Consider the following 12,488-nt stretch of genomic DNA (forward strand, 5'->3'; position numbering starts at 1 on the left):
GGACATTATTTCAGGGTACCCTGTTTGGCACACTGCATAAACTTAGTCGTGCAAGACTTTCTGAAAAATGAAGCCAAAGTCAGCAACATAATGGCCATCTGCAGAAGAATATGCACGCACTTTAACCATTCTTTCAAAGGACGGAAGCTGCTACGGGTCATTCAGCAAGAGCATAGGTTGCCAGTCAAAGCACTGATCCAGGAGGTCCCAACACGTTGGAACTCAACTTATTTCATGCTTGAGCGTCTCTTTGAGCAGTACATCCCACTGAATGCTTATGTCATGTCAAGAAGATTAGGGGATCCTACTGTTAATCTTAAAGCCCTGACCATTGAGATGTGGCAGTGGGACCTCATTAAATGCATCACAGAGATGCTACAACCCTTTGAGGTCTTCACACGTGCAGTTAGCAGGGAGGACTGTACTATGGGCCAAGCCATCCCATTGTTGTACATGCTTGAGCAACAGGTGAAGGAGGTCTGTCAAACATACGAAGGTGACGAACAAAAAGTTGATGCATATACCTTAGCCAAGGGCTTAGTCAACCGCTTGTGTGAAAATGTAAGGCTCAACAATATTGTGTCAGGTGAACATTACATAACTGCAACAATCTTGGATCCACGGTACAAATTATTTGTCAGCAGTAACGAAGTAATTCCATTTTCAGATGAGGATGTTGACAAGTACAAAACTTCCATAGCTGCGGAAGCTAATGAGTTAGATACTGAACGGCTGTTACTTAAAGGCCTGCCACTGCCAGCCCAGGCCAGTCCAAGTACTCCTGACGCAAGTTCTTCACAGCGTGAGAGCAATGCGTCTGCTTTCCAGCAGGCACCAACAGTACCAAAAGCAGCACCTACACGATCTGATTCAGCAGACCCAACCAAAAGCATAACTGCTTTTTTTCTACAGAAAGGGATGGGTAAGTCCGTTGCTGTTGCAAAGGGAAAAGAGGACCAGCAAAGCCGAGCACCAATGAACATTGAGCGGATGGTTCAGGCCTATCTGGATGACACAACAGAGGTGTTCATGGAGCAAAGCCCATTGGTCTATTGGTATGAAAGAAGGAGACAGTGGCCAGTGCTGAGCAGGCTGGCGATAAAGTATCTGGCTTGTCCTGTAGCCAGTGTCTCCTCTGAGCGGGTTTTCAGTGCTGCTGGTGCCATTGTCACATCGAAAAGGACTAGTCTCTCCCCCAAAAGCGTGGAGCGGCTGACAATGATAAAAATGAATCAACGCTTCATACCACCAGACTATCAAGTACGTGAATCACCGCCGGATGAAGAAAGCGAGTGTGAAGAAGACGTCCTCACTACTGGGTTACATGACCTACTTCTGTCTGAACGCACAGAGTTTGAGGACGAGCTCCTCTTCCCTGACAACTAGGACAGGTATATTAAAGGAATGATGCAATGCATTGCATAGGATTGTTTAGCCGACTCTGAGCAAATGTGCATGGAATTAAAGTATACTAGTAGTAACTTCAGACTCACGTGATGGGCAATTTTCCCATGTTATCGTTAACATGGGAAAATTGTTAATTTATCGTTCGTAGTTCATGTTCATGTTGCACAAAGTACATTATTTGGTGAAACAGTCCCCCCTCCACCCCCCCAACAAACACAAATGAACTTCAAATGTTTTCTTGTGAAAATATCTTTGTTTTATTGTTATATTTTCATAATGATAATAGAAAAATAAAATATATAACAAATGTAACCCCCTGACCCAGAGCTGTCCCTACCCTCCCCTAACCCCAACCAAATTTCAACCCAAATGTACACCCCAACTCCCACATCCCACCCACCAACAAAAGGATTAAAAAAGGGGCAAAAAACAGGGTCCATTTCAAAGCCGGCGGGCTTTCAGGTGTTTGTCCACCATTATCTTCACACGCTCCTCTAGACCGTCCTCCAGCTTCTTCCGCTCCTCCTCCAACTTCGCTACCCGGCGGAGAATCTTTGCTTTGAAATCACGGCACCTACACTTGCATGCATGTTGTTGTTGTTGTGGGGGGGCCGCCGAAGATGTAACAATGCGGCGGCGGGCGGCTGCCTGACCACGGCGACGTAGTCCTGCAGGCTTGGGGCCCGGGGCATTGGAAGAGGCAGCAGCTGCTGCCGCCGCCTCCTCCTCCTCCTCCTCGGCCTGATCCACCAGCCGGCGGTAGGCCTCTACAATTGCCTGCAGTTTCCGCTGCCGGGCCCGGACTGCCAACTCCTTCCTTGTTGGTTTTTGGGAAGGAGTAACTATAAAGAAAGAAACAGAATTGTTGTAATCCAAACTCCCCGCAAATCAAGAACACAACATTGATTCAACACATAGTGGGCGGCACAGTAGCACTAGCAAGCAAGCTGAGTACCAGAAATTGTGTTGCGTCTATCTTGAACATTCTACAGCCTCTATTAATTTTTTGGACTTTTTGGCACGGCATTATGCCTGCCCTATTAGCATGGGTGTACTTCAACGGTCACACACATTAGAACGAACACCTGTCTTTTTCATATCTCCTTTTGTATTATATACTCTGATTCCGGGAAGGCGGGAACACTCTCAAAGTAACATTAATTAACAGGGGGCAGCTAGTAGCACATGTCTAGTAAAGACTATAATACTTTATACCGCGCAACAAACCTTATTTGGTTTGTGTTTCACCAGCAACGACCCATGCACCCAGTCGTCCCCTCCTTACCTTGCCTTTGGGTTTGCCCAAAACACCGCTGCTGCTGAGACTATCCACTAACCACCGGTATTGGGTGTGTCTCCCAACCACGCTGGCAGCTGTGTTTTCCCCTTTACATGCTTTAACAACAACCCATGCATCTGACTGCTATCAGCCACTTGCATTACTGTAGTGGTAATGCTTAGCATGCTAATGACAAGTAAAGGTAACATCATATATTTTCCAGTAGAGTACAGTGAGAAAGTTTTCCCCTCCCACCAAGTAATGCAGATCACTATTGAATGTAACTTACCATCGCCCGCCGCTGTTGGCTCCCCCCCCACTGCTGCTGGTGTAGGTGCCTCTGTTCCTCCTGTCCCCGCCGGGATCGCTGAAGCTGCGCCGCTGTCCCCGTCGGCACTGGTCGATGGTAAGGGTTCTGCACCTATAAAAATAAGTACACCTTTTTAGATGGATGCACAGCCCCCTTTGTACTTGTTCACCAAGAATGGAGTTCTTCAAAACAGTTAAGTACAACGTACGTAATCAGTATGAGTCCACATTGCATAGTACAGCAGAGTCACTACACATATTAGCATTCATTGTTATGGTATGGTACCCAAGCTCATCTCATCTGTCCTGCTACTCTAGTCCTTGGAAATTGGAAGTGAACTATGTAACCTTTGTACATCAATGTATCCAGTTTTGCGCATGTTAACTCGCAGCTTGTTGCGCAGTACGAGAAGACGCTCTGGGGCAACACATCATTGTTCAATGCATACACCTGAAGAGGTGGGAAAGTAAAAGGGCCCGTATTTAAGTTTTCTATGTGGATTGTGGAATAGAGTTTGCTTACAGGTTACAACTTCTTTTTAGCATGGCTGCATAAAACTGGCATAAATGTATTTCATACTGTCTAACGTGCACCACTTTTGTCATTATTTTTCGGCAGGTGAGAAGATTGCCTTCTACGAAGCGGACATTTCCATAGCTTACAAAAAAAGAGGAATATCTGACCAGTATACGTTGGTGAGAGGTCTCCGATAGTTGCCACATTTCCCTATTGTGCACTAGTAGCTGTACAAATGTTGATTACTTTATTATGCCTTTTTTAACTCTGGATTTTTTCTGGTGGGCCCTTCAACGTATTTGACGGAACAACTTAAAAACATTGATGTTACTTACTTACTTCTAACAAAATAAAGCTTTTGAATGACCACTTTGACTCTGAAGTTTATTTTCAGTGTCTGTTGTCTTAGAGACTCACACGAGTGAGTGAGCAAAAGGGGGTTTCTTAGGTAACGGTTTGTGTCCTAAAAGCATTCGGCATCTTGGTATTGGGGTTCAGGAGTGTGAATTGAATAATTGACCAATGACTCAGGCCATATAGGCTGACGTTCAGTGAATTGTGCGTTCCTCAGAGTTCTGTGACTGAGGTGTAAGTAAGGTCCAACCTGCCTATCAGTACCAACATCCAATTTTCGTGTGCATAGTTACATAGTTGTGTAATATGTATATAACTCCATAGGAGATAGAAGAATACCCACAAGACTAGTAGTGGTATACTAACGTTTACAAAAATACTAGACAAACATCATTCTGGATGCATACTTGGTTGCTGTCAATTGCCAAAGCACTGCAGACACATTACAGAGGAAAAAACAAGCACTGTTGGACTTACTGGGGACAGCAGCAGGATCCTCAGTAGAGGAGCTCTGTGTAACTGGTGGTTCACCCGCCGACTCGGTCCCTGTATTCTGCTTGCCCCTGGGTTCTGTGGTTCATGTAAAAATTAAAATAATAAACAAAGAGAAAAACATTGAGTGCTGTGAAACATAGACATCATTGCAAAAAACACTGCTACAGTGGAACAGAGCCGGAGGCAACAAATCCATGCCAGGGGCCGCAACGCAAATATGTATCCATCCTTAGAGTATTATTAAATTAAGGATATCTATTGGTGCGGTGGCCCCTGAAGTTTGGTGCCCCTGTGCAGTTGCACAGCTTGCACATGCCCCCTAGAGCCGGCCCTGGCTGAGGTAAGAAGAACAAAGTAACGTTAGCATTCTTTGCAAGAAAAGGATTCGATTCATGCAGAAGAGAAGGCCGTGAAAAAAATGCTACAATATGCAAACTACGTACAATTATCCATCCACCGCTATTTCACTGACGGACAAAGGAAGGACAAGACTCTATTAATAGCATTAACTAACTTCAGTTCTCAACAATAAAGAAAATCTCACATCAATAAACAGCAACAGCTAGCGCCAAGTTGAAACAACACGCAAGAGCCAGTGAAGAAGAAGAACACTGTCATACAATGACAGTAGATATACCGGAATACATCGCAAATGTAACTAGGGGCAACAGTCATCGCGTTACTTATTCAGCCAATATTTACAAAGATACAATAACAATATTTATACAACTATATGGCCCGGCTGTACCATCGGTGATGCAGGTTGGGAGTAAGGGGACCCAGGGAGGCTGATCATCTTCACTACTGCCTGATTTCCACACAACGCGCCTTCCCTGCTAACTCTGCTCACTGCACCCACAGCCCCGAATATACTGCATTCTGGGAACTGGAGTCCTACTTGGGAGTAGTGGCAGCGCGGACATGTGACTAGGGGGCTGAACTTTGAACCTCCTATCTCCGCGAACACAGGACACTTAAGGCGTGCACGGATACACTAGCAACAATACAGCGGCATCCGACGAAGGCTACAGACGCCGAAATGCATTATGCTTACGCTGTGATGAATTAAAGCTTTCCCTGCTGACCCCTGTTGTGGCCTCTCACCTTCTGTAACGGGAGTGGTGATTCTTCTGATAATACATATCTCACGCGTCTGCCAGTGGCGCGTCAGAGGCCCGGCTCCCTCACTGTGGCAGGAGACTCTGGCACCAGCTGTTCCAGCTTCACTTAATTATCCAAGGTATTGGACCATCTCCTGCCCGCCAACGCTGCCGATAACGCCAGGGACCCTGCAAGCTGCAGCTCGTGACTTCATGAGGAGTCGTATTTGCACACCGGCATCGCGACTCATGGCCCGGCTGTACCATCGGTGATGCAGGTTGGGAGTAAGGGGACCCAGGGAGGCTGATCATCTTCACTACTGCCTGATTTCCACACAACGCGCCTTCCCTGCTAACTCTGCTCACTGCACCCACAGCCCCGAATATACTGCATTCTGGGAACTGGAGTCCTACTTGGGAGTAGTGGCAGCGCGGACATGTGACTAGGGGGCTGAACTTTGAACCTCCTATCTCCGCGAACACAGGACACTTAAGGCGTGCACGGATACACTAGCAACAATACAGCGGCATCCGACGAAGGCTACAGACGCCGAAATGCATTATGCTTACGCTGTGATGAATTAAAGCTTTCCCTGCTGACCCCTGTTGTGGCCTCTCACCTTCTGTAACGGGAGTGGTGATTCTTCTGATAATATATATATATATATATATATATATATATATATATATATATATATATATATATACACTTTATTTTTGGGGTAGCCACTCACCAAGACCCACAACCTCCACACCAAGCAGGTCCAACAGGTCCTGCTCCTGGTCCAAAATGTCGGCCCAGCGGTGGGACAGCTGATGGTGGGTACGCCGGATACCGGAGCAGCGGAAGACTGCACGGCGCACCTTCGCCCACCGCCGGAGACGCTCTTCAATGCGCTGGTAGCCGGAGCCGGGCCTGCCGCCTGCTGCCAAAGTCAAGGGGAGGTGACGTTGGATAAAAAAGACCAGGGCGGCCACCTCCTCCTCCCCAAAAAGTTGGCGGGGCGTCACTCCTGCCGGGCGCATTCTGCCGCAAGGCAGCCGGGTTTTTTTAGGCACAGCCGCCTTGCCCTTTGAGCCGCCGATGCTGCTGGCACCCTTCACCATGGTTCTGGGTGGAGGGGAGAAGGAAAGTTGAAGACAAAAAGGTTAGGGGAAGAAAGAAGAAAGATAAAAGAAGGAAGTAATATAAAACAAGAGAAAAGTTGCAAAAAAAGTGGTAAAAGTAAAAATAAAATGAGAAATATAAACCTAGGCACAGACAGAAATAGGTAAGAAGTAAAGAAAGTTAGAAAAACTGAGGGAAAAGACCAGGATGGAAGAGATAGGAGTGAGATGCTAAAGTAGGCCCAAAACCATAGCCAGAGTGTGAAATCGAAGATGGCTCTGCCCGTCGCGACCGCCGCGGTAAGTTCGCGCGATATTTGACGCGATCACGCACTTTGGCAGTGCGAACGAGAAGATGAGTTCCCGAACATGTCTAACACAACGCGAGCACGTTACTTGTGACCCGGAACCGGAAATAAGGGAACGCAAGCGGGCGGGACAAACCTCATTGAGTAACTTAGCGCGCTAGCTATTGCGAGCATGCAGGCAGCGCCCCGAACACGCGCACCGCGCTCCCGAAGACGAAAAACGGCGCGCGAACGGGTCTAGCAAGCTACTACGCATGTCCGCGGAGCTACGTGTAGCTCGCGGAGTGCAAGTGCGTCTTCGCGTAGCGTCGCGGAGTGCGGCTACGCGAACTACGCCCAGGGTTAATTCCAACTCCAGAGAGGGCAACAGTAGGGAAAGCGTTGGATAGCGTAGGGGTAAAAATTACTATTCCAACTCCAGAGGGTGCAACAGTAGGGAAAACGTTGGACAGCGTGGGGGTAAAAATTACTATTCCAACTCCAAAGGGTGCGACAGTAGGGAAAGCGTTGGATAGCGTAGGGGTAAAAATGACTATGCCAACTCCAGAGAGTGAAACAGTAGGGAAAACATTGGATAGCGTAGAATTTAAATATAACATGCTTATAAAAAAAATTGTATTTAAAATAATAAATAATTACTTTTTTTAATAACTCTACATCCTTTACGAATACCCATTAATAAGTATTAAAAACATAATTACAATTGAATAATTAATTAACAATAAATTAACAATAAATTAACAATAAATACCAATATATATTAATTAATAATTATTAGTCACCAAATAATATTGAACAATAAAATATTTTTCATTACAACAACAAAAAATGTAATTATTTAAAATTAATTCACAATTAAAAAATATTAAACAATAAAATTATTTTTCATACCAAATAATACTTTTATGAAACATTGGTTAAATAAATAAGACCTGTTCGTGATTATTGGGATCTAGGGTGATACCTAACTCCTTCTGGTGTTTCCACCCTACCAAACTAGAACCTTGTTTAGTTATGTATACTTTACCTACAGTGTGTCTGTTTTTTAAAGAAATCCTCATCCTTACCATACCCTCTAATGTATAGGTTCTTTATTGTATCCTGAAGGACAAATGTCGGCCCTTTCAATATCGATGTTATTCTTGGTAAATTTCTCATTAAATTCCTTCTTGTCTAACAGGGTAAATGGAGAACAAGAGTCAGCATAAACCATAAACTTCTCTCCATCAAGACAAATTTCACAAATGGGATACTGCATTTTATCCTCCAATTATGTCTCCTTCATCTGAAAGATAAAACTTTTCGCCTCTTCCTTCTCTACCTCAGGGTTGTCAATCAAATGCACTTTGGGCGTAAAGACATTGCAAACCTTTGAGAAGTGCCCTCTCTTATTACATTTCCTGCACATTATGTTCCTGGCTGGGCATTTCCAATTATTTGCTAAATGCTTAAAGCTGCCACATCTATAACACTGTAATCCCTCACTTCTCTTTTTAGACTCCTCTTTGCCCTTAACATTTACTTTAAAAACCGCCTCTTCACTACTGGGCGCCTTAGGTTCACTCTTCTCTTTAGATCCCTCTGAAATTCTCATTTCTCTCACGCACAGTGCTGTGTGTTCTAGCCCTTTAGCAATGCGTATAGCTTCTTCCAAATCAGGATTTCTTGCAAGTAATTCTTCCTTTACCTTCTGGTCATTAGTACACCTGACTAACTGATCTCTGATCAATGAGCCAGTCAAAGCCCCAAATTTGCACGTTCTGACATTCCTCTTAACACTGCAATGTAGGAAGAAACTTTCTCGTCCTTCTTTTGACACCTTTTAAAAAACTTGTGTCTCTCCAGGACTACATTCACTTTTACCCTGAAATGTGCCTCAAGTTTCCTTAAAGTGTACTCATAGACATCCTCACCTTCTCCTTCTTCCAGTGGTTCCTCATCTACTAATCTGCCTGTTATGTCCTCAAAATCTTTCCTGCCCTGAATTCCAAGATTGTGTAACAATATGTGTTGTTTTCTCACATTAGAAAAATGTCCTTCCCCCAATGGCTATTAGATACGATTTGAAAATTCCTTCCAACCTTCTCCAAGGTATATCAGGCTCCCCTAACTCGTTCAAGAAGGGGGGTGGTTGGTTCATACCTGCGCCAGCCATGCTAGACAAGAGGTTGTTAAAAACACAAGCAGATATACCAAGGTAACTAGGCTAAAAATGGAGACCATACAACTGTACCCACTGAGGTTATGTATACTTCTACTATATATTTTTTTAGGGAAATACCATTTGAATGGTTCACATACTCATTAACAACATTATGCCCACATGTCCCCAATATTATTTCCCTTAATGAGAGAACAATAACCACACAAAAGTCTTGTTCCTGAAAATATTGCTTTCCTTAAATTGACTGCAGCAGGCTGGATAGGGATGATATCCTAGAATGAGTTTATCATGAAAAGAGTTAAGGCTAAATCGAAAACCTCACTGTGTGCTTGCAAACCTTATGAATTCCTGTTTCTATGGAAATTCCCACAAGCCTCTGTTTGGGAACACTAGATCGAGAAAGAGGGTGGGAACTTCCTTCCTGTGGAGCTGGTGGTGGGCTGCCAACAACACAAGCACCACCTTGCCGCCGAACTTTTCTCTTTCAATGCTCCCGACTCGATGTTGAGGAACTCTCTGCGTGCCAGCTGAAGAGTATGACGTCCCGCGCTGCTTTTCCCACACACGCCGAAGGCGATGCAGGCGGGTGCTGCTGCAAACTCTCTCCCGACACCGCCGTGGGACACTCTGGGGTAGGTGCTCGAATGTCAGGGAGAAATACAGGATAAAGCGCTCCCATCGAAAACATACGCGGAGAAACCCTGAATTCCGCGATGTCACTGCAACTCTTCTTTTCTCTGTCAGTAAATGGCAGGGCAAGCCCCAGTAGAGCCCGCAAAGTCAACAGAAGCTCACACGAGTAACAAGCAGTCGCGCCTCATATCTGGCAGAATTCCAAGTCGCCAACTCAGGTAAACCAATTCACAGGTGCAAGAGGGTTATTTTCATGGGTTAACAACCTCCTGATGACCCCGGTGCCCCGCACATCACCGCTTCCCAGCCGGAAGACTTGACAAAGGCACCAGAGCTTGTAGTGACGTTAAACAAGCATGATACCGATCATACCAGGGGGAAATGTAGGCGTCTTCTCACCACTTCAGCAGTTTTCGTTACCAACCGCGAAAGACTGGGTCCTGAGCCTCAAAGGGACATGAGCTCGAAGATGACCCTTCCCGACCTTCATCTACCAGCAAGCCGGAGAAACTACAGGGGAGGATGCGTCGCTGCCCCTGTCACAGCATCCAATCTTCGTCGCCACAAAGTGTAGTAAAAACGGTCCACACTGCAGGTAAGATACAAGAGTTTATTGTCTCAAGCATAACACGCACCCTCTGCTTGCTGGTGCCAGGTTCTTTCAGTGAAGGCAGTCACGAACATTCCAAGGCTGCCTTCACTTCAACATTCTAAGGAGGAACCAAGTGGGAATGAGAGAGCAGGGGGGAGAAGAGAGGAAGGAACCAAGGGCTAGATATAACTGCTACCGGTTTACAATTTGCCTTTTGTACAATGCAAACAATTTTTGGGGAGCACGCAAAAAAGCTTTGTACATCTGGCCCTATGTCATTTGCAGTTCTCTTTATCCAATAGCATAACTCTTATTTAAAACAGCTCTGTCATTAATCAATATTTCACATGAGGCACAGGAGGACCATCTTTCCTTGCTACAGTCTTTTAGCATATGAACTGTGGTGAGGAGAATGGACGAGGTGTTGGAGTCAATTACTGGCTTCAAATTTTTATTACCCTTATATCTGTGTTTTCTTCAGACTAGTTCCTTGATAGTAGCCTTCTACCTGTGGATGATGAGGACTGGAGTTAGAAAGGCAGAAGAGGTTTAGGCCTCGATAACTGCTTGCGCGGTACTGATAAACCCTCACCTGCAAACAGTGGTACTGTGCGGCAACACCTCACCAGTAACAGGCAATCATGAATCAATACTCACAGAATGGGAATAACTGAGCAACGTGGTTTTACTGGGCAGAATTATGCAGTGTTCCCTTTCCCATGTCTATTAACACATTTAGCAATTGCCTGGAGTGATGGTCCAGTGCAAGGAAGTAGTAGGAAGGGTGTGGGGAGCGTAGGAGAGGGAAGGAAATTACATTGCTTGGTTGAAAGGAAGCTGAAGAGGTGTAGCAGAAGAAATCCAGAAAGGTTTTTATGTTTTATGAATAGTGTTTCCTACAGAAAGGCTTCCACAGTCTCCCAGGTATCTCAGCTCACTGAACATTCTATCTTGAACTCCCAGGGGCTCCAGGAGTTCCATGGGACAAAGGACTAAAGTAACCTGGTGGGGGTAGACTGGGAAGGTACCAACTATAAATAAAGTACTAATTACAGGGAAGGGTGATACAAGAAATAAAAAACACGGGAAATTACAACAGAAGCACGATATGCTTCTCCTGTGCCTTTGTAGGTGGATTGAGCAGGGATCATGATGGAACGGACGGGGATTTCATTACAGCCCATTTCCAAGGCTTTCCCAGGAGGATTTTTCGTCTATGTTTTGGGGAGCAAACGAGTTGCCTTTCACCAGGCTGTAGCCTTACTCTTACAAAATACGGGCAGTAACAGAGAAGGCTCGGACTCGGAGTACTAAAGATCACTAGTAAATAATCTGGGGGCAGATGTATCATCACCATCATTTGCGATTCTCAAATAGCGATTTTTTAGAAATCGCTATTTGAGAATTGCAATTTGGGATGTATGTAGAAAATCGCAATTTTTTAGCGATTTCTTAATATTCCTAAATTGCGATTTGCAAATTGCAAAATCGCAATTAAGGAATAATTTCCCATTCATTTCTATGGGCCAGGAGGCCCGTAGGAATGATTGGGAAGTTATTCTCAATTTGCGATTCGCAATTTGAGAATCGCATATTGAGAATAATTTCAAGGGTGCAAGGGTGTCTTGAGGACACCCTGCTGCACCCCTGAATTTTACATGTGTGCGCATTTGGGGCACATGAGCGCCACATGGCACCTTCACAAATGCCAAAAAGTGCATTTGTGACAGAAATCGCAAATTAACACCAACTTGAAGTTGGTGGTAATTTGCGATTTCTTAAGGTGAATTCGCTAAACTTAAGTGTTTCTTACATAGCATTTAAGAAATCGCTTTTTGCGATGCCTTAAATAATTGCGCAAAGTTAAGGAATGGCAAATTTTGCGATTCTTTAATTTTGCGATGCCATTTCCTTCATACATTCCGTTTTCCTGATTTTTTGTCGCAAACGCTGCTTTTTTGCAAATCGCAGCATTTGCGACTAAAAATCCCGTTGATACATCTGCCCCATGGTCAGTATTTTCCTGTCCCTCAGCGTTAAATGTGCTTGATTTAATAACAAACTAAGGCAAAAGGTTACTCAGCATTTTATCGTGCCCGAAACAGGCCTCTGAGGACGATCTTAAGTCACCACACCCCCAGTAGCCTCCTCATCAAAGTACAGTCATACATTGTGTTTTAGGAAGCTTCTGTGATATTGAATCAGTTATTGAATGGTCTCCAT

At 44.8% G+C, this 12,488-nt stretch overlaps 1 protein-coding gene across 1 annotated transcript in view; it reads right to left on the reverse strand.

Annotated features, from left to right (window-relative positions):
• Positions 1-1,832: 1,832 nt before the first annotated feature.
• LOC144773820 (uncharacterized) overlaps positions 1,833-12,488 on the reverse strand; it is an 80,642-nt gene continuing 69,986 nt past the window's right edge. The window contains exons 5-7 of the mRNA XM_078658916.1: positions 4,344-4,436; positions 2,976-3,107; positions 1,833-2,249 (exon numbers count right to left, since the gene is read on the reverse strand). Of these exons, the coding sequence (XP_078515042.1) occupies positions 1,849-2,249; positions 2,976-3,107; positions 4,344-4,436 (626 nt within the window). The 3' untranslated portion in view covers positions 1,833-1,848. The remainder of the gene's footprint in view (positions 2,250-2,975; positions 3,108-4,343; positions 4,437-12,488) is intronic.

The sequence above is a fragment of the Lissotriton helveticus genome, chromosome 8, assembly GCF_964261635.1.
Source record: "Lissotriton helveticus chromosome 8, aLisHel1.1, whole genome shotgun sequence".
NCBI classification, from domain to species: Eukaryota; Metazoa; Chordata; class Amphibia; order Caudata; family Salamandridae; genus Lissotriton; species Lissotriton helveticus.